This window comes from Zonotrichia leucophrys, chromosome 12 (genome assembly GCF_028769735.1).
Source record: "Zonotrichia leucophrys gambelii isolate GWCS_2022_RI chromosome 12, RI_Zleu_2.0, whole genome shotgun sequence".
NCBI classification, from domain to species: Eukaryota; Metazoa; Chordata; class Aves; order Passeriformes; family Passerellidae; genus Zonotrichia; species Zonotrichia leucophrys.
In genome coordinates, this window is record NC_088182.1 from 15,396,541 (window position 1) to 15,418,088 (window position 21,548).

The 21,548-nt window shown below is 44.2% G+C and overlaps 1 protein-coding gene across 2 annotated transcripts in view; it reads left to right on the forward strand.

Moving 5' to 3' along the window:
* MAPKAPK3 (MAPK activated protein kinase 3) overlaps nt 1–20,351 on the forward strand; it is a 46,919-nt gene extending 26,568 nt beyond the window's left edge. For both annotated transcript variants that reach the window (XM_064724080.1, XM_064724081.1), the window contains exons 3-11: nt 6,167–6,306; nt 7,138–7,202; nt 9,267–9,346; nt 10,776–10,899; nt 12,353–12,428; nt 12,583–12,707; nt 14,556–14,641; nt 17,242–17,322; nt 18,666–20,351. In XM_064724080.1, coding sequence (XP_064580150.1) covers nt 6,167–6,306; nt 7,138–7,202; nt 9,267–9,346; nt 10,776–10,899; nt 12,353–12,428; nt 12,583–12,707; nt 14,556–14,641; nt 17,242–17,322; nt 18,666–18,824 — 936 coding nt within the window. In that variant the 3' untranslated portion in view covers nt 18,825–20,351. The remainder of the gene's footprint in view (nt 1–6,166; nt 6,307–7,137; nt 7,203–9,266; nt 9,347–10,775; nt 10,900–12,352; nt 12,429–12,582; nt 12,708–14,555; nt 14,642–17,241; nt 17,323–18,665) is intronic.
* Nucleotides 20,352–21,548: the final 1,197 nt, after the last annotated feature.

A 21,548-nucleotide genomic window follows, 5' to 3' on the forward strand; every position in this document is an offset into this window, starting at 1 on the left:
CGTTTATGAGCAAAGACAGCTGACCTTTGCAGAGTGAATGGCTAGTTGCATGTGTAATTAGAGCATTAATAGAGCTGTGTCTCATTTATTTACCTCAGGTTGTAGAGTCATAGCGAGGGCCTGGTGGTGACTCCAGTACTGCTACAATAAATAAAATTCAGAAACCACACCAAAGTTATTTTTGAGAGACCTGGTTGATTCACTGCAGGAGAGAGGCTTGGAGCAAAATAATATTTATGTGGTGTGTGCTCTCTGGGGATGGAGAAACAAGAGTGAGCAAAGTTCTTCAGCAGACTTGCTGTACATCCAGTGCTCAAACTCTTAGAAAAAAAAAGAAAAATCTCTCTGTTAAACTGTTCTTTTTCTCTTTGTCCATTCCACTCTTTTCTCCTGTTTTCCCTTTACAACATGTGTGTAAGGAATTTGAAGTGGGGTGTGTCAGCAGGGAGCTGATTTCAGCGTGGCTCTCACTCCACGTGCAGAGAATCCTCCCCGAGTCCTTTGCACTTTGGCTTGTGCTGGCAAGGCCCCAAAGTTCTGCTGCACATTTCCAGGAGCAGCTGAGCAGAGACTGGAGGAGTGGAGGGAGGAGGTGGGTAGGGAAAGGCCCTTCAGGGCAGGCAGTACAGCCCTGACATCTGTAGGTGAGGGAAAGGATTCAATACCACAGGCAGGAGTGATAGAAAATTGTGCTGCTCACTGTTGGTCCTATTATTAGCTTGTAGAATTCCACCTTTGGGATTGACTGTCTGTCTGAGCCCCATGGAGAGGCCAGGGAATGCCAGCTTGGCCAGCTCTGCAGGAATTGGGATGACAGTTTTGTTTCAATAAAGCCTCCAAGCAGGTTTAATTTCCAACAGCCTAAGCTGGATTTGAAATAACAGCAGAAAAGTGAAAGGTTTACAGATGACCCTCCACCTGTGCCTGCCCTGGTTTTAGCCCTTAGACTGATGCTTCAGTGCTAAATAATTCCAGCAGAAGAGTGTTGTGTTGCTTCCATTTTAAAGAATAGAATGGGAGCTTCCTTGGAGGTTTGCAGGAGTGGATTCCCATTGCTGCCATTGCAGGCACACTCATGGCTCGTGCTGCAGCTCCACTGATGATGTGTGAGGAAGGAAACCTTCAATCATCTCAATTCCTTGAGTGCTCTAACACAAAGAATGGCTTTATCCCTTCTGAACAGACCTGGAAACAGGTAAAGATTACTAACATTGAATTAGAAGATATATTGGAAATAATCAGGTTGTAATAAAAAACAAAACATCCAAAGCCATACTGATAGCTCTTTTTTCTTTCCTTTTTTCTTTTTTCCTCTCTTTTCTTTTAGTTGCATAGGGGAGGGAGGGGATAAAAGAAACATTATCCAACCTCTTTTTGCCATCTACCCCTCTTGAATAAAGAACGACTGGAAGAACTGCTCTGCTGCAAATGGTGTCAGGTTCTGTGCATCAGTGTGAATTCAGTTCCCAAGGCTCATTTGTAGGACTCAGCATTTTTGTAACAGCCACACACACAAAGAGGAAAGCAAGCAAAAAACCCCTACATTGAGCCCCTTAGACCTTTTATTTCCCAGCTAGAGACATAAATAAGCTAGATATAAGTTCCTATATGTCAGTATTGCATGCTGAGGAGCCTTAGGACTGAAAATTTCTGCAGGTTCCATTTCTGTTTTAAGCATGGGAAGCCTTCCTGTGAGGAAGATAGCAGAGAGATTATAAAACTGATTGTCTTGTGAAGGGGAGCTCAGATTCTGAAACTGGTGCATATAAGAAAGGCACGGTTGCAGTGTCAGATGCTGCTTTGTTGTAGCACATGGAGTAGATGAGAACTGAGCCTGTAACACTTCTAATCCAAGCACAGAGCCTCTTTGGAACGAGGAAGAACTGCTGAAATTTAAAATAAATTAAAAAACATAGTGGAGCTCTTAATCTCCTATGTAGGGAGCAGACAGCAGGTCTGACAGGAACCTGTGTAATCTGGCCGTGCATATTAAAGTCACTAAGAAGTGGTTGTTTCCTGTCCTCAGCCTGTTCCCTACCCCTGCCCATGGATATCTTCCCTCTCAGTTGTTACAGTTTCAGAGTCCAGAAGATCACTTGGCACTCCCTGGAGCCCTGGGATTATTTCCTGTATAGATCAGACCATTAAGGTATGAGGACTCCTGCTGTCCCTCCTTGTGTATACCACACTGAATCAATGGAAAAGCTATTAGAAGATACTGTGTCACTTCTTTTTGTTTCTTTTTTGTTGTTGTTGTTTCTTTTCTTTTTGTTTCTTTTTTTTTTTTTGTTCTTTTTCTTTCTGTCAAGAAATTCTGCAGTTCAGAATTTGTTTGGCAGGTGCTCCCCAGCCCCAGCCAGGCCAATGCCCCAGAATAAGAGTTCAGGCCTCCCTGCACTGCCCTGGCCCTGAGCTGGCAGCACATCCTGGAGTGTGTGCTGGCATCTGCCCTCTTGTTCCTCAGGAACAGCCTGAGCACTCCCACTGTGCTGCTCTTTTCCCTCTTCAGCTTTTTCAGATATTGAGGACAGTTGTGTGGATCACATCCTGTACTTTCTTGCCTTCCATCCATCACCCCATTTTTTGTGACCTCCCTGCTTCATCTGCTGCTTTTAGGCACTGCTTTGGTGATGCTGAGCTCCAGCAAAGCTCCAGTTTTGTACTGAGCAGCTCCTGGTGCAAACTCTTATTTGACCACACACTCATGGAGTTGTGCAAAGGCTGCTGTGCTTTGTGTCTCATGAGAAACTGGGAGATGGAACATTTCTCTTGGGGTTGGTGTGCTTTTGAAATTGGGCTGCCCACAGCCTATCGTGACATGCAGTGACTCAGGTGAACCCAGAGGGAGCTTTAGGGCAGCACTGGGGGCTCCTGTGGACAAAGCTGCTCTTCCCTCAAACCAGCAGCACTGGAAAACTGATCTGAAGTTCTGGGTTTGTTCACAACTGCCTCTGCACTTTTGTACAGTGTCAGGGCACCTGGCTGAAGCCTTATCAAAGCTATTGCAGTAATGGAAGTACAGTTGCTCTTTGGACTCAGGAAGATGGCAAAATATCCATTTAAGTTCTTTACAAGTTTGTGATATTTAATCACAAGTCTAAAATTTTAGACTGTGTTCCTAAATCATCACCTAAATTTTGCAGAAATTGGTGCTTTCAACCCTACACAGCTTTCATTTTACAAGTGTCTGTGTCTCTAAAATGTCTTAAAAGGTACAGTTCTGCCTTCCAGTTTTAGACATAAAGAGAAGATTTAATTTATTTTTGAAGTTCAGAAAGAGAAATCCAAAGGTTAACAGTTGGTTGGTATATCAGATGCTGCTTGGTATGTGTATGTGCTCTTTATTTTTGAATTTCCCTTTCTCTGCTCCTGCAGGTGTCATCTTGACACGAGTACATTCAATCTTGGCACAAAAAAGTGTACAAAACTTACTTGAAGTGTGGAGAAAAGAAACTGCAGCATCCTTGTGTGCATCCAAATGGTTGTAAAAGCTTTTCAGAGAGGGAGAATTGAATTCTTTGAAACACTTTTCATAAGCACTTGGTAGAAATCTGAAAAATAGCATCTCTGTGCGCTGTGCAAGCACAGCAGACACAGATGATAGTGCAGTTACATTAGTATAGAGAATGGGAATGTCTGATCAGTAGCACAGGATAGAGCAGAAGCTTTTGGAAGCATCCTGCTCCAAAGTGGCTTTAGTCCAGTAATATCCAAACAATGAACACTGTAAGGCCTGGTTAGTCCTGAGGGTGTTTGGGCTTTACTGTGGCACATGTAATTTAATGAACTTTTGAAGAGACCTCCAGGCAACAGCCCAAACTCAGAAGGGCAGAGGGGAAAATTCTGCTGGACAGTTCTAGTGAGCTAGAGCCCAGTGGCTGTGAAGGAAAGGCTGCTGAATGGGCTGGTGGCTGAAAGAAGCAAAGCAAGCACACTTGGACTCACTAGCAGGCTCTTTGTCCAAATTGGAGCCATCTCTCTCTTTAGGAAGTGATTTCTGTTGGAAATGAGGCCAGAGCCGGGCTGGAGCAGGAAGGAAGGGGCAGACAGTGATCCCCAAGGGCGTGCTCTGGGTGCACAATGAGAGCCCTGCAGGGGGAGCTTGGCTGCCAGGGCAGTGCCCTTGGCCAGAGAGCTCCTGCAGCCCCTGCTCTGCTGGAAACCTGGAGCTGTGCAGGAGCTCTGGGGCCAGCGTGGGCTCAGTGCAGCTGCACACTCAGCTGCAGGGCCAGCTGCCCTCCTGAGCCCACTTGTGCCCTCTGCAGCCTTCCTGTGCTTCACAGAAAAACAAAGATGTGCCCTCAGCAGAGGAGCACTTGTCACCCTTTTCCTGCTCCAGGAACACAAGCATTTACCCTCCTTCCAGTCATTCCCAAGCACTTCCCCAGCATTGTATGAAGGGCTACACACCTTTCCTGCCATGTTCCTTTGTGTGCTCTGCTGAAAGGGATGCTGAAGCACCAAACAAATGTAAGATTTTTTTCCCCCAGTGATGTAAATTGTCTTTATTGAAATGAATAAAGAAAACAAAATTTGCATCTTCCTTCCTGTGACCTTTCAAAAACGTGTTTGCCTGTATTGAAGGTGCCTGTGACACCATTTGTGGCTTAACTTGGCTATTGGATGGGAGCAGTTTCTTGCTCTGATTCATAGGTCCCTAATGACAGGTTACATGTTAATTCTTGTTTTCAGCAATTATCATGCACTTGTGTTTTCACTGGAACCTAATAGCAAATGTGAGTGGAAAGAGCTTCGGGCTAAGGCCTAATAGTCATCAATGATACTTTTTATTTGCCTGTCTGAAAACAGTTGTTGTGAGCCTTTTCTAACATAAATATATCAGAGGTGTTTGTTCTTTGCTTGTTTTTTATTCTCTTTCACTACATTTAACAATGCTTTATATAGCATCAGTTTTGTTGCTGCTCCATCATCAGCATGATTATTACCATAGGGCATTCCATCTCCAGCTCAGATCACAGCTGCATTGTGCAGGAGCAGTACAAATGTGCAGTAAAGGGAGGGTCTGTCACAAAGTGTTAGTGCTGTCTGGAGAGCTGAGGCAGAGAGGAGCAGGCACGATTCAGCAATGTGCCCCTACTGCACAAAGCTCAGTTGTGGTGTTGGGTACAGAGCAGGGCTCCAGACAGCAGGGGACACACTTCTTGTGCAGAGCTTGCAGGAAGGATGAGCTCTTGGTGCCTTTCTAGAGACCAGTGCCTTCAAAATAAACTGGGCTTGCATGTGACAAAAAAAGTTCAAGCATCTAGATAGCCAAAGGTCCCTTTCTTACCTTGGTGGGGTCAGAAGTGTGTGTAATATTTAAGAAGCACATTCAGAGTCACTGTAAAAGTCCTCATTGTTTCAAATCTCACTTAACTTATAGGATTTGCACTGCACCCACCTGGAGGTCTCTTCACCCGACAGCTGGGGGCAGGTGGGAGAGTTATTGTCCTTAGCAGGGGGATTCTCTGTTTAAAAGTTTTGCAAACACATAAGAAAAATTTGCTGTTTCCCATCCAGAAGTGGGTAAGATAGACCTGTCTCCATCTTAGGTTCAAAATCCCTCCTTGTGGTGGTGTTTGCAGGGTCTCAGGATGAGGGAAGAGACGAGGATCTGACTCCATGTTTCAGAAGGCTGATTTGTTATTTTGTGATATATATCATATAAAACTATACTAAAAGAACAGAAGAAAGGATTTCATCAGAAGGCTGGCTAAGAATAGAAAAGAATGCTAACAAAGGCTTGTGACTGTCTGAGACAGTCCGGACAGCAGGACTGGGATTGGCCATTAATTAGAAACAACCACGAGACCAATCCCAGATGCACCTGTTGCATTCCACAGCAGCAGATAACCATTGTTGACATCTTGTTCCTGAGGCCTCTCAGCTTCTGAGGAGAAAAAATCCCAAGGAAAGGATTTTTCAGAAAATATCGTGGCTACACCTCCTCACTGTCATTCAAGGCCCTTCCAGCTCTAAGGGACCAATTGTTTCTGTATTCCTCAGTCTGGCAAGTTGGACAGCCCAGAGAAGGTGAAAATGTCATGATGGATTCTCATCCTTTGTCTGGAGAAGGTTTCCTCATGTGGAGCTCATCTCTGGGGTTGGTGCCAGTTGCAGCAGGACCCTGGTGCCTCACTGACTTTGCTCTGCCCTTTCTCCACAGCTCCTGTACGACAACCCCAAGGCACGTCAGGAGGTCGAGTATCACTGGAGAGCCTCGGGGTGCCCTCACATTGTCCATGTCCTGGATGTGTATGAGAACATCCACAATGGCAAGAGATGCCTGCTCATTGTCATGGAATGGTAGGGACCAGCAGCAGCCCCTCACCAGGCACTGCCTTGGGAGGGATGGAGGGAGGAGGAGAATGTGTTGGCTCAGGTGGCAGCTGGGAGATTTCTCAGCAGCACAATTTTGGTTTGCACAGGAAATCCCTTGTTCCCTTTATGGAACTGATAAGGAAATTAGTGCAGCTGCTCCAGCCATCCTGTGTGCTGGAAGAATGGGGAGCCTTTACCAGAAAATAAATTTTCATTGTGCTCCATAGCAATTGTCATCATTAAAGCTGTCTGATTAATATACCTTTGAAAGATGTCTCTATCAACACATTCTGCTTTGGTTGTGATCAGCTTCCAAGTTCAGATGTAAATCCAGTGATCCAGTGTGATCTGTCTTGTCATAACTACTTTGACTCTAACTTTCCCTCTTCTCTCCCTAGCCTCCAATAGTACAGTTATTGTCCTTTTCACTGAGGACAAATTAATAATTATTTTAGATGTCTTTGCTTCTTTCTTTTTCTTCCTCTCCACCCTTTACATGAAATAAGATTTTTGTCAGCCTCCCAGTGCCTGCATATTTGACTTCCCATCTTTGTGTGTCATGTTCCCTCTGACAGGGTCTATTAAACTGAAGGAATCAAAATTCCCTGGTCTTGTTTTCTATTTATGCCATATCAGAATGGCTTTCTGCATTGATGTGAGTGAGTGTGATGTTTAGGAAGCACTGGCATAGGAGGCAGCCTGTAATCTTTATCTGTTCCTGCTGTGGTTCCATGAGATTATATGGATGCACAGTCAGGTGTTAATTTTGTCCTTTCTGCTAATATAAGGTGGGGGGTTTTGTGTTCTTTGTTTCAGCATGGAAGGAGGAGAGCTGTTCAGCAGGATCCAGGAGAGAGGAGACCAAGCTTTCACTGAGAGAGGTAAAACATTGCAAGTTTAAAATTAAAGTTTGTGGAAGATTTTTTTTATTTCTTCTCTATTTCTCTGTCCCCTGTTTCCTTTTAGGAATTTTTCTTTGATTTTATCTATAGTGTGTTTGTTGTTGTTATTATTGTTATTTATCCCACTGTGTGTTAAGAGTGATTTTGAAAAGTTCCCAAGAACCAGGAATTATGAGAATTGGCCAAGTTCAGGCAAAATGTGGAAGGTTTAGAGAAAAATCTTTCTACAAATCTGCTCAGCTTTTTCCTTTCTGTACCCTGGGAGAGTCTGTTCCTCTGATCCCTGGTCCTGTGCCAGAGCACCTCTGCCATGATCAGTGCAGCTCCTGCTGGGATCTCTCTCTGGCTGTCCCTCAAGGAGCAGCACTGGGTCATGAGTGTAATGAGCAAATCACATCTGATGAAACATCTCCTGTTCAAGGGTTTTAAAGCACTGCTTGAAAGGAAGTGTTATTAACCACACTGTAAACAAACCTGCCTGTCTCTAGGAGGGAACAAGCAAAGCCCTGCCATGAGGCAGGGACAGAGCTTGCACTAGACTAGTCTTGCCATTTTTATTGTCTTTGCTGTTTATTATTGACAAAGAACCACAGATCCCATTGACCATGGTTCTCCTTGCCCCCTCACAGAGACCAGAGCTCATTTCTGCTCAGAGTGAAACCATTAATGTTTGTAAGGTGAAAGTGTTTGTAACTATTGGCCTGACAAAATGATTGGAAGCAGAAAAATACACACCCAAGCTTGTAAATTGCTGTGACTTATTTTGCAGGTCTGGTGTAGAGGCCAGTCTGTTTTCTTCTTGTGTGTTTCCTAGCCTGGGATGAATCCTTTCTAGTCCTGTTAGAGACTTGTGCAGGGAAAATAAGCATTTTTAGAAACTTTATTTGTTCTTCCCTAAAGTCCAAATTCCAGGTAGAAAACTGATTCCGTGAATTTTAGCAACTGCACTCTACTAAAAACGTTACTTTTCTACATTACAGAGCATTGTATACCATAAATACCTACTCAGAAATCGCCTGGTTAAACAAAAAACCACCTTCATTCTTTCCTGAGGTGAATGAGCCCTGTGCCACTGGATTCCCCAGGTTCACTGCCTGTTTATATAGCCACAGCTTCCCATTAGGACCAGGAGGGAGGAGGCTGTGCAAGGTTTTCCCCAAAGAACAGGAGTGTTTCTGCATTCTGATTGTCCTTGTCTGAGATTGTAGTTTCACTCTCAGGCCATGTGAAAAAGGATTCCAGGTTGCAGTACAAGTTCTGCCTATGCAGAGCCCAGAGGGTCAGGTTGAAGTTTCTGTTGTTTCCCTATCAATGGAGATGTGATATAATGCTCACATGGGAATGTCATTCCTGCTCTGAAACCCCTCCCTGTGTAACTGAACCCTTCCAGACTCCCAGAGCATTGCTGTTGCAAGGTAATTCCACCACTAGAATTTCCCACTGGGGCTATGTTAAATACTTGAAACATTATTTCAAAGGTGACAGTTTGGCCTTTGCTGAATAGAGCTGTTGATTTTGTTCCTCCTGATGAAAAACTTCTAAAGACAGTGAGGAATTAAGAGGTGACCTCTCCTAAAATTACTATATTGTTATGTTGCTCTATTTTTAGAATCTGATAGATCATCCCCCTGAACTAGAAGCTGAAAGTTAAATTTCTGTCTCAAACAACCAAGGACATGTCCTGGACAATCAGAGATAGGTTCTTGCTGGGGCTCCTTTTCTTAACAGTTGCTGCTTGTGTACCTGCTCTGCTCTTGCTGCTTTTTTTGGTGAGCAAATTAAAGCACGAATTTCCAAGTTCCTGAGGAGTCTGAGCTGTTGGGCTGCAGTTCCTGCTCAGGAGGAGGCTGAGCAGCCAGGCAGTGGGGGCTTGGTGCTTGCAAACCCAAAACACAGCTGTTAGGGCTAATTTTAGGGTTTCTCCAGTCCTGACGCTTGCCCCATGTTCCAGCAAGCTGTTTGTAAGCCATGAGCATTCCCAAGCATGTCCCTGAATTCCAGTGGGAATGTTAATGTGACCTTTCTCTAAAATTGTATTTACAGAGGCCTCTGAAATAATGAGAGACATTGGGACAGCCATCCAGTACCTGCACTCCATGAACATTGCACACAGAGATGTCAAGGTGAGCCCCAAGGGGTGTGGGCTGGGGAATAGAGCTTATGGCAGGAGGAAACCTGGGCAGCAGTGATTTCAGCAGAGCTGGGAGTGCAGTCAGGTGGTCCAAGTATCCCTGTTCCTCTGCCAGTGTGAGAAAGGATTTGCTCACTAGTTTGCAACTAGTCCAAGGTTGGAATATTCATGTGTGCTAATGCCTTCCAGTTGTGTACAGAATGCAGAAAAATCTCATGATAGTCAGATGCTTAGTTAAAGAGGTACTGCTCATTGCAATCCATTAATTAGCAAGAAAATAGCACTCCTTCAAGTGAACCTGTAACTTATAGATGCCTCTATGTACAGTCTTTGCCAGTTATTAGTTGCTTTTAGCATCATACTTGTATTAAAAAAACAAAACAAAACAAAAAGTCCACAAAAACCCCAAACAACAAAACCCCCTTCAGAAAAAGGGGAAGCTTCTGGGAGGAACAATATCAATTTCATGCATTTAACCCACTTCAATCAGTGTGTGAATATCTGGGACAATAGGGAGATCTCAGTTACTGCCAGTGTTTAATGAGGTAAAATTTGAACCCCAATCTCATTGTAGGGGTTTGCCAGAGTTTGTAGGGCTGTGTATTTTGTGTTCAGGCTCTGAAGTGCTCAGCAGAAGCAAAGCCAAGCTCGCTGCACTCTGGCATTTCCAGTGCAGGGACACAGCAGGGGATGGAATGTGCAGGAGAGCAGTGCTTGTAATGATAGACTGAGACATCAGATCAATTCCACAGCTCTGAGCTGGTGGATTTTCTACAGATGTTTGTGTGTTTAGCTGGAGGGAGAGCTGACACATCATGGTGTCACCAGGGGGTAAACTGGGAAATGAGTTGAACTAATTGGAGATAATGGAAATACCCTGTTGTCCCTGTTCTGGAGCACAGGAGCTTGTATTTCCCTCTGTGCCACTTCTGCCTGTGTGGAGTGTGGAGCAAGAGTGGAATTACCTCAGGTTTCAGGAGACAGAGGAGGGGGGCAGCAAAGGGCCTGTGTCTGTATCAGTTAATTCTGATGGAGCTGTGTCAGTTGCCCGTGGGGGCTTTGGCTGAGGATTTCCCTTGCCCTGCCCCTGGGGTGCTTGAGGCTCAGTGTGATGTCAGATCAGCTGCTGTCACCACACAGATCAGTCCCAGGAAGTGCAGGGAACTGGGAGAGGTTCAAGAAGCCAGACTGGAGGCCCATTGGACAGGGTTTTGTGGGTTTCTCTCCCAAATAACCTTGCTAAGAAGGATGTTGATGCTTAGCCTGAGGAGAAGTGCTGCCTGTGGGAGGGAACTTGCTGTATGTTTGGTGGGGTTGTGACAGAAGTAAGAAGACCTAAATGGTGGTGGTGGGTTTGACCTGTCAGCTCCTTAGAGACATCTCATCATTGTCCTGTTTGTTCTCTTTTGGTGGCCTTCCAGCCTGAAAACCTGCTTTACACATCTAAAGACAAAAATCCTGTGCTCAAACTCACAGACTTCGGCTTTGCCAAAGAAACCACTGTAAATGCACTGCAGACCCCCTGTTACACTCCTTATTATGTGGGTGAGTTATCCAAGGCACATTTCTTCTGTGTTTCTGTCATTCCTTCCCTTGCAGTGGGTGGGAAATCTTCTATTCTGGGTGTAATGTGAAGTGTTAGCCTCCAGGATTTAAGCTGGGATCCAATCCAAACCTAAAGTCTGGTTCCAGTACAGTTCAGTGCTCCTGCTTTGTGCCTTGGTGACAGAGGAAAAAGCCTTCACAAGAGATACAAATGGAGATCCACAAGGAGAGAGAGGGAATTCCTTCTGATAACACATGAAGTAATCCTGATGTTTCCTCTGAATGATGCAATAAAAGCCATAATTTGAATTGAGCTTTGTGATATTTGGGTATTTCTGTGCTGAACTTCCCATAGCTTAAATTAAAGCAATAAGAGAGAAGAGTATTGCTTCAGCTGTAAAACTTCTTTAAGCTGACAAATTGAGGAATTACTAATGAAGAACCAACATGAGTTAATCACAGCAGAATTTTTCCTTCATTTTGTCCAAAGTTGAAGCACTGTGTAATGAATGCCACAGCAGACTGTCCTTCATGCACTCCTTTTAGTCTTGAGTTAATAGTCATTCATCACATGGTTTGACTGGGGCAGTCCATGCTTGGAAATTCTTTGCTGGAAAAAGGACTTAATTTGTTTGAAAAATTACTTCTCTGATATAAGTTTGTATAGTTTTATGTATTGAAAGAGACTTATTCACCGGGAGCAGATAATCAAATTAGCAATACTCTTTTTCTGATGCTTTCTTCTGTATTTTTGGGAGCTGGGTTTAGTGATAAAATGTTAGGGAGTTTACACACGTATGTTTTTATGCCTTTATATTTGTGTATAAACAAGCTGACATTTCCCTTCTCAACACCTTTTTATAAACCAGCATGATTGCTCATATGTTTAAAGAATAATTTTCCTTACAAAATCAAGCTCCCTGGCAGTTTACCTGCCCCAGGGGACAAAAAAATCCCCTCTAAATGTATCTCTGTCTAATTTTGTTACTTAGTGGAAAAAATATAATGCTCTGGAGGCCAAAGAAAAATACAGTGCCCTGTAGCTGCTGGAGCTAAACACACCACCCAGGTATCATTCAAAATTTTATCACAGCTCCAGTAGGGCCTTTCTATTCTGATTGCTGGAACATATGCTCCTGCCTCTTTCAGTGCAGTGTCTCCCTGCACACATTTAGCTGTAGCTCCTTCTGCTTTTTGGTAATCTTAGTACTCCCTTGAGCAGAGAGACACCAAGGTGAGGAGTAGGGCATTTTTCCAGCTCTGTTCCTCCTTTTTAAAGTTACTTTAAATGCCTTTAGGAACTTGTCAGTCGAAAGTGCTACCCAGTTCCTGCAGTGAGTTGTGGTTTTTAATGCCTCTGATACCTGTTGCTGAAGTGCTGCTACTTACAAAATAATGGAGATGAAGAGAAATACCTGGTACTCTGTTTACCTGTGATTTTAATCTTCTTCAGCCCCAGAAGTCCTTGGTCCTGAGAAGTATGACAAATCATGTGACATGTGGTCATTGGGTGTCATCACATATATTCTGTAAGTATTTGGGAAGGAACTTGTTAAATCTGCACTCACAAGTAATTGTTCACTGGGATCCTGCAGCCTGCAGTAGAATATAAGCTTGAATAAAACATTTTTAGAGGTGAAAGGACTCCCTTAGTTATGAAAATTCTTTTGTCCACTCTTACAGCCTGTGTGGGTTCCCTCCATTCTACTCCAACACGGGTCAAGCCATTTCTCCAGGGATGAAGAGAAGAATTCGGATGGGGCAATATGGATTTCCCAATCCAGAGTGGGCTGAAGTGTCAGAGGAAGGTAGAAATCCTCCCTGGTGCTGATGAGTGTGAGCATGGTGGTGTGCAGTGCTGCAGTGCTTACAAAGGGACTATTTCTAAAAATCTGTCTGAGCTTTTGTTTCCCTTTCCTCTACTATTTAAATCCATTTTTTGTAAGGTGCTACAGAGAACGACTGGGAACTCAGATACCAGCCAGCAACCTCTGTGCTACAAAAAGCAAATGACTACTGAAAACCTTCTTTCAAAATCCAGCTAGTGCTAGTGAATGCTGATATTAAACCCTCTTGAAACAGAAGACTCTAATCCTGAGAAAGGAGGCAGCCTGGACAGCTCCAATGCAAGCTGAGCTGGAAGAAAGGCAAACTCTCTTAAGAATTTATTCAGTCTTTGCCCTCCTTGGTGATCCAGCCAGCAAGGATGGCAAGTTTTCATGCTAGCTTTTTGGGATGTGGGAATTTGCCAACTGCCACTTAAATCAAGGTCAACAATTTATTTTGTATAAGTCATTGATCAAAAGCTGCTGGGCTCAAATCAGTGTCCTGAAAGTGGGTATTTTTGATTCCCTCTTATCCTGCCAGTCTCATAAGCTGGAAGTCTCACCTTCCTGTCATATTAAAGAGAAGGGTCAGCAATATCTGGGCTTATCTGTTTTTCTTACAAGCCCTTTATATTGCTGGGATCCTGGTTTGTCTGCTGTTCAGCAGTAACAAATCATCCTTGGACCCTGCTCTGCTCTGTGGCATCTTCACCCCTCACTGCATCTCATGGCTGTGTGCAGCACAGCCTGCTGAACATTGTTGAGGGAGATGCTTTAGTCATGGGTTCCTGGCTAAATATTTTCTCTGCTTTGGGTCTTGTTCATATTCCAGCAGTAAAAAACAGGCTAGAGGAGCTCAGTGAGAGAACATGCACTTGCACTGTGCGTGGGTTTCTGTGTGCTTGTGTGGATGGACACAGGGGCCCTCTGCCTTCCATCCTATAAGATCACCTCATCTGTGGGTGTTCATTAGGCTGATGAGGCACCTGCAGCAGGATGCTGGTTTTTTCCCCTGTGTTGTGCTGTCCTTGTCCTTTGCAGCCTCTCTCAACAAATTAAACTTGTACCTCTGGCAACTTCTTACAAGCATTTAGTCATCTTGCATGTGATGTTCCTAAAAGAGAGAACTCCTTTTTAGAAGTTCTTACAGGTTTCCTAAGGAAATTTTGTATAAGTCCTAAATAACTTCCTTTGGCTGCAGTGTTTCCAGTCTGTCCACCCACGTTAATGGAACTCTTGTCTAGCCTCTCACCATCTCATATCCCAGTTATTAGTGCTCTTGCTTTGGCAAATCCCATGTTCACAGAAAGCTGCTGCAAAGCCAGTTTGTGCAATCCATTTATTTGACTTTTTTGTCTTTATAGTGGCCTCTCAGTTGGCAAAGTTCATTGTTCCTTTTTTCCACAGCCTGTGCTAGTTGCTGTCCTCCATCATTTCTCAAAACATCAGCTTGTGTATTCATTCAGCCCATAATGCCCAGCTTGTTGCCATCTTTGAGGCAGGCAGCTTAGCAGCTTTCTGTCCCTGTGTTTCTCTTTCCCTCCAGCTGTTGCTTTCAAAGCAGTTGGTTTGGTGATGTAGAGAGCAGAGCTGGAATTCCCAGTCTTTTCTTTCCTTCTTGCCTCTGGTTTTGGATGTTTTCCTGTTTTGCCCCTTTAAACACAGTAACCTGCCCCACTGTACATGACTTCTTAACACAGTCACAGCAACTGGGAGGTGTTTTCAGTCCTGCAGAATGGTGTTTCTTCATTCAGCAGGTGCTTGTGTTCCCAAGGTTATTTGGGAATGCAGTCCTGGACTACACCATGCCCTGTTGGTTCTGTTTTTCAGCCAAACAACTCATTCGCCATTTACTGAAGACTGACCCAACAGAGAGGATGACAGTCTCTCAGTTTATGAATCACCCTTGGATTAATGTGAGTCTTAGATCTCTTTTTACACCACAAATTGATTCTTACATGCAGAACTTGGGTATAGCTCCACACAGCACAGCAAGAGAAGGGCTGTTATTACTACTGGTCCCTTAATTAACCTCCTGTGCCCTCCTCAGAGGGTCACCTGCCTGTAAAACCACAATTCTTCTTGCTGTTAGCAGAGGACACACAAGGGGAGACACCCACAGTCGTGTCCTTGGAAGCAACAGCCAAAAATGTCTCTGTGTTCTGTGAGCAGGCAGTCTCTGTTGACTCTGCAGCATATGCATGTGTTACTCTCTTTAAAAATATAAAAATAAACTCTGTGTGCTTACTTCATCAGTGCAGGATTTAAAGAGCTATTATTAGTGGTCTCGGGCACCATTGTGCATAGCTGTGTTAGGGTGAACATGCTCCTGTGCTCAGTGGGAATTCTCATCCTTGGCAGAGTTTGGAAATGCATGGGGGAGGAGCAAGGGTCCCTTTTTCCATGTGAGAGATTGCCAGGTAGGGTGGTACACAGAGATATTTATAGTCCCAGGTCAGGTTTCATTCCATGACTTTGTTGCATTTACTTCTCTTTAAAAGATTTTTTTGGGGGGAGAAAAGAAAAAAATACTTTATTAATACAGTATGGTTTATTTCAAACAAGAGACACAAATCCCAGAAGTTACAAGACTGAGTTTCATGATACCATCTCTGCTCTGTAGGTGTCCCTCAAAATAGTAGGTTATACTTCTCACATTTGTGTCTAAAAAAATACCAGTCTTGTTCTGGCTGCCCAAAGAATCATCAGCCAGGAACAGAATGATTTCTGCTGTAGGATTCCCTTTGTTCCCATAGTGCTGCTGTGTCTGTGCTGATCCTCAAAGCATGGGCAGAAGCAGAGGTGTGGCTGATTGTCCCCGTTCCTACAATGCCTGGAAGCCCTTGGAATGAGGTGAAATGCAGCTGTAGGACATCCTGATGGAGTAGAAAGGTGTTGTCATTCAGAGCTGAGAAACTGAGGTTGCAAAGACCCTGTAGAACGGACCCCAGACAATATTTCTGAGTCTTTTTTAACCAAATAAAAATGTAATCACTGCTCAGAATAAATACCTCCAGCTCTGAGTGTCTGAAGCCCCAAGAAGGTGTTTCAGAAGTCAGCAGGTGAGGAATTTCATGGAGTAAGTGCCTAATAGCTGAGGAAGCTGCCACCCACAGTGGCACTTGTTATTGAGATATGCACAGAGCCAATTAATGAGGAGGAGATTAGAGACAAGGTGCAGACCCTGCTGCACCTGCTCCAACTGGAGCCCTGCTCCAACACCCTTCCTGGAGGGAAGCTGCAGCTTGGCTTTCTTTTCTGCTGAACCCATAGCTCACAGGGGCAGAGGGAGGGAGAGGGAAAGACCAATGCAGTGAATGTCTGTGTTCCCCCTTTTCCTAAATCCCAAAGTGGAAACATGTCTGGGGAGTTGCACAAGCAACGGGGGAGGGAGCTTGTGGCTCTTCTTTTTCTTTCCCCTCTTTTTTTTTTTTTCTTTGAGATGGATGACAGAAGTGTTTTACTGTGAAGTAGGCAAAAACTGTCAGTTTAGGTGGAGCAGAGACTCATTTAGTTCCTTGTCTATAAGATTTTTTTAACAAGCAGCAGAAAAGCACCTTCCACAGGGAAGCAGGGACAGGGACAGCACTGCAACCAGTCTGCTTGTTTTCCATTTCTCTTATCCCAGCTGTGTTTGATAAAACTGTACCCTGGCCAGCTGGGGTCCTTGTCCACAGGATTTCTGCTTCACTTCTGAGACTGCAGCCCTGCTGCTCTGAGCCTGGGGGAGCAAAAGCACTGGTTCCAGTGTGGGGTTTGTTTTACAGGCATCTCCTTAGACTCTGTTGACATGCAGCTGTAGGAAGCCACAGCAGAAAACAGCAAGTTTGGGTAGAAAGCATAAGGAAAATAGAGTATCCAAATGAAATTATAGTTTGGGTTAGGGGCTGGCAAGAATTGTCATGATTCTTTCTGAGTTCAGTCAGGAAACTGTGCTTCATGCTTTAGAAATTGTCCCTTGCTCTAATGTAAAGTATCTCCTGATCTTTCATGGCAGGTGAGCAGAGATCTCAGTTTCATGTGGATGCTCTGTCTTCTGAGCTGTGCCTTGCTCAGAACAATTGTGTCATTTCCTCTTTGGGGCTCACTTAGTCTGATGAAGTGGTGATCTCAGTTAATGCATATGTGCAAGAAAATGTCTCCTACAACAAATCCTAGGAGATAAAGGTCAAATTAACCACTTTAAGACATTGATTAATGAATAGTTAAAATATAAAACATACATAAAAATTTATCCAACACTGGTTAGATAAGTTGTTCGGACTGGAAGGGAGTAGAGTGAAAGAAGCTCAGCACTGATTTCTCTCTCTTTTTGTTCTTTAAATATTGTGTGGGGAATGTGATCCTTTTCTCCTGCACACGAGTTCATTTGTGGAGTGATTGGAAGCAGGAATAATGAGGGCCATTGGAATACATTAGATCAAATTTTATGCCCTTCAAACACAGAGAAGAGCAAGAAATCACTTCCCAAATGTTGTTTTTCAGAACTTCTTTTGGTGTTTTTCTTTGTTCTCAGAGATCAATGTCAGTGCCACCAACTCCTCTTCACACTGCACGGGTCCTGCAAGAGGATAAAGACCACTGGGATGAAGTTAAAGTGAGTCCATCCAAATTCAGATTTTTTTTAAGTCAAGAGTGCTAGGAGATGAAATGTGCTGCCTTGGATACTGTGGCTATTTTGAATTACAATCATGTCAAACCAGGGTGCCATAAGCAGCCTTGGTTAGAACAGCAGTGTATATGAGAACTGTTTTAAAAAAGAAGGAATGCTATTTGAGCTTCATTGGCAGCCTTACAGCTGCACCAGATATCAGCAAAGATGGTGTTTGTGATCAAAGGCATGAATGATGCTCCTGCTGAGCCTCTGCATGTGCCCAGGGAGGAGAAGGACAGTGCTGGGGCAGTTGGAACTGCATTACAGTGAAGAATGTGATGAAAATGTACTGGACAGGTGAGAGGGCTGAGCTGCATTCTTTTCTGTAGTGCTTTTGAATTGTGGAACAGCACTGAATAACCTTAGTCTTGTCTTGTTATGTCATTTGGTGGGGGGAAGAGCAGAGAAAAAAAAATTATCTTAATCTAAGCAGGTGCCCCACCTGCTGTGTGTACCAATGACTGCTGAATGCTTCCTGCAGTAGGGCACACTGAAAGTCTTAACTCTTTCCTGCTGGCCTTTAACAGGTTTACATGCTTTTACAATTAATTCTGAGTTTTCTGCACTTCAAGTTCCTAGAATTTTGACAATTGCAACATTCCTGTAGTGTATTTTATTCATTATTGATTTTATTTAAATCACTGATGTGTAGTCTCAGCTGTTGAGCTATGTAATGGTAAAATTTTTTTGAGACCTAGGCAACATTTACCTTTTGAGTCAGAGATCAAGCAGATATTTTCACTTAGCTGCCTTATTTTCCATGTTTCTGAGAATTTCTTATGCTTGTGCTTCTGTGTAGGTCCCAGAGGTATTCCCTCGAGCTACCAACATATTCATGATACTGAATTGTTTTTCCTTTCCTGAACCAAATGCTCAGACATTTGTTTACTTTAGCAGATCTTTCTTTACAACCTTATTAAAAAGTTTAGAATGTTCCTGTACTTAAGCATAATTCAGACTAAGGAGGTGTGTGAATTTGAAGCACATACTTTGTGTGGAGGCGCAGAGCCAGCCAGGGAGAGGTGCTGGGATAGGGACAGGTGGAATTTAGGCCAGCAGAGCATGGTCCTGTGTGCTCCCTGTGAATTGCTGTGAGAGCAGCTCCTGCTGAGCCCTGGTGGAAGGAGGCACCAGTGTTGGTTCCAGGTGCAGAGCACAGAGGGCTCAGCCCTGGCTGCCCAGGGGGGACAGAGGGCTCCTTGTGTCCCTCCTCTCCGGGCTCTAGGGTGGGGTGACCACGCACTCACTGCCTCAGGGGCTTCACTACATTGCTTGCTTGCTTTCAGGAGGAGATGACCAGTGCTCTGGCTACCATGAGGGTGGACTATGATCAGGTGAAAATCAAAGACTTGAAGACGTCCAACAACCGCCTGCTGAACAAGCGCCGCAAGAAGCAGAAGCAGGCGGGCGCCTCCTCCGCCGCCCCGGGCTGCAACAACCAGTGAGGGCAGGAGCCAGGAGGGACCTGGGGGTGCAGGGTGAAAGTTAAACAGAGCAAGTTAAAATCATGGGGTCACCTCAGCCCACACCACAAAGGCAGTGAGACCATGAAGATGCTGTCCTGCAAAGAGGGAACAGTGTGATAATGTTTTGATAATTTGAATCACTTTTGAAGACTTATGGATCTGACATGAATCTGTTGCATATTGCAAGGGAAGGTACAGTAATACCAGAAATGTTACAGGTTTTTGGTTTGGCTTTAGCTGTGTAGGACAAGAGGAGAGAACAGGAGACAGTCTCAGCACATTAATGCACTGAGGCTTTAACAGCCATCTACAAGAGTAACTTCTGCTGCTGTTTTCAGCTGGGGAATAGGAAAGTGCCAACTGTTCTGCTAAGAGTGTTTTAGTAGTTTGGTAGAATTGGTAATAGTCTGTATTTCCAAACTTACCTCCTATAGTTACAGAATATCACCTAAACTGTAAACAGATATTCTTGTTACAGGAAAAAGCATCCATTCATTTCCATTTCCATTAAGTCTTCTGTATAGTCTCATGTGAAGATCTGAGTTTGTCATGGATTCCCATTTGATAACATGTAAATTTTCTGAGCTGTTGCCACTATGTTGTATCTTTGCCACTGTCAGACCCCTCTCTTGTAATGTTTTCAATTTAACTGGTACTTTATGTGAAGAGTTTCAGTCAGGATTTAAGTAGTTGAAAGCATCCTGCAGAGAATATTGCTGTTCCCCTTGGATCCACAACCTCCAGGGCGTGCAGCTGGACGTGCAAGGGATTGCTTTAGAAGAAAGACTTCTGAAGTTTGGGGAAGAAGTGGCAAATGCATGTTCTCTGAATGGACCCTGTAATCTGCCAGCATCCCTTCTGGTAATTATCTCCAGATCCTGTGCCTGAGATGTGCTGATCACAGCAAATTGTGGGGTGTTGGGGTTGGTTTGTTTCCTGGGGTCAGGAGCAGGGATTATGGTACTTTATTTATGGTGATTTGGTGGTGTTTCAGGATCCAAAGATTTTAACTACTTAAGGAAGATTACTTTTAAGTACATCCACCCATTGTTTTTTTCCTATTTTAATTCTTCTTATTTCGTGGGAACCCGGCCTTGGTTTGCTGGTATGTTTTATTTTGTGATCAAAATATTTTCTCTCACTGTATTTTGGAGTTTGGCTTTATTTTTAGTTTAGGTGAAGCAAATATTTGTGAAAGTGTTATCAGAGTTTGGGATGAATATGATGTTCTTCCAGTGATGCAAGCAAGTACACCTTTGAGGTAGGAACACAGTACTGTGTTAATAAGCTTGCAAGAGTGCAGAAAGACAAAAAGAAAAACAGGGCTCCAGACTGGCTCTGAATTGTCAGAGCAGTGACACACAGCAAAGCTCAGCTCAAGGCTTTGGACCTTGTCTGGGGAGCCCAGTTCCCATCTTCAGAGTAGTGAATGAGACCTCACTTCTCCTTTGTGAACTTGTCCTAGGGTTTTGTAATATGATTTATTAAAATCAGTTTTTAACATTCCTTCTTCCTGTCATCCCTGGTTTTGTTGGGTTGTGGCAGAGTTTGCATTGCTTTGTGAGATACATTGTGTTGAAGGTGACAGGGAAGGGGAGAAGGAAATTTTTTCATGATGTCCACATTCAAAGGCTGCCCAACTTTGAACATTTTATAAGATCACATGGTTTTGGTTTTAAATATCAATTTCTGTAAAGTTGTGTTTATAAATTATTTCATATTTTGGGTATCTGTGATTATAACATGTCCTTTATGTTTTTGTTTTGCCGTATTACTCCAATGAATTATGCAAATATTATTTCACTACCTGCAAATGAAGAGTTGTGATGTGTTCAGGATGCAGCAGTTGGAATTAGAGCCAGGTCCAAGTTTCTGTCCCTTTATCTAATTTTTCTGAGGGAGGTATGTACATTATTGCTGCCATTCCATTTCTGTGCCCCAGCAGGGTGATGGATGTTCCCAGGGCAAGCAGTGTGTAGTGCACTGTCCTGTCTGCCTCAGGGACAGGGCCACTGAAACTGTTGCAAACCAACTTTTTTTCCTCTGCCTTGGCCAAGGTTTGAGCAGGAGTTCTCAGTTCCCACCTGGCCTGTCAGTTCTTTCTGGGGCTTAAAGGTGTGTCTGTTCCAGGGTGTACACACTGTTCCTGTAAAACACACCTGGGCCTGATTCTTTCCTGTGGGCTTCCAGAATTTACTGCAGATCAGAAGCTGGAACTGAGGCACCTGGCACAGCACCTTCAGCTTTCTGTCCCTGTGTAGCAGGACAATCCCATCTCATTAAACTCACACTAACAGTTCTTGCCTTCTACCCTGCAGCAGCAGCACCCAGGAATGCTGTAAAGCCCTGCAGAAACCAGAGGAGGCAGACATGGAAGTGTATGCAAGTATTGGACAGAAGGGTTTGTGTTTATTGCACAGAGGGAAGGAGGAGACTCCTTGGGAGCTGGGGAACAGCTGCCTCAAAATGCTGCCCTGCTCCAGGCACTGCTGCCTTCTGCAGCCCAGTGGAGCAGGACAGCTCGTGTTGTACCTGGCTCTGTGGCACCTGCAGCTGGGAGGGGCTGCCAGGGACCAGGTTTGGGGTGCAGGCATTTCCCAGCAGGGCCTGTGTGCCCCAGCAGGGCCTGTGTGCTCCGTGGAGGTGTAGGGATGGACAGAGCATCCAATGGGCTCGGCCCTGCCACACCACCTGTCCCCTGCC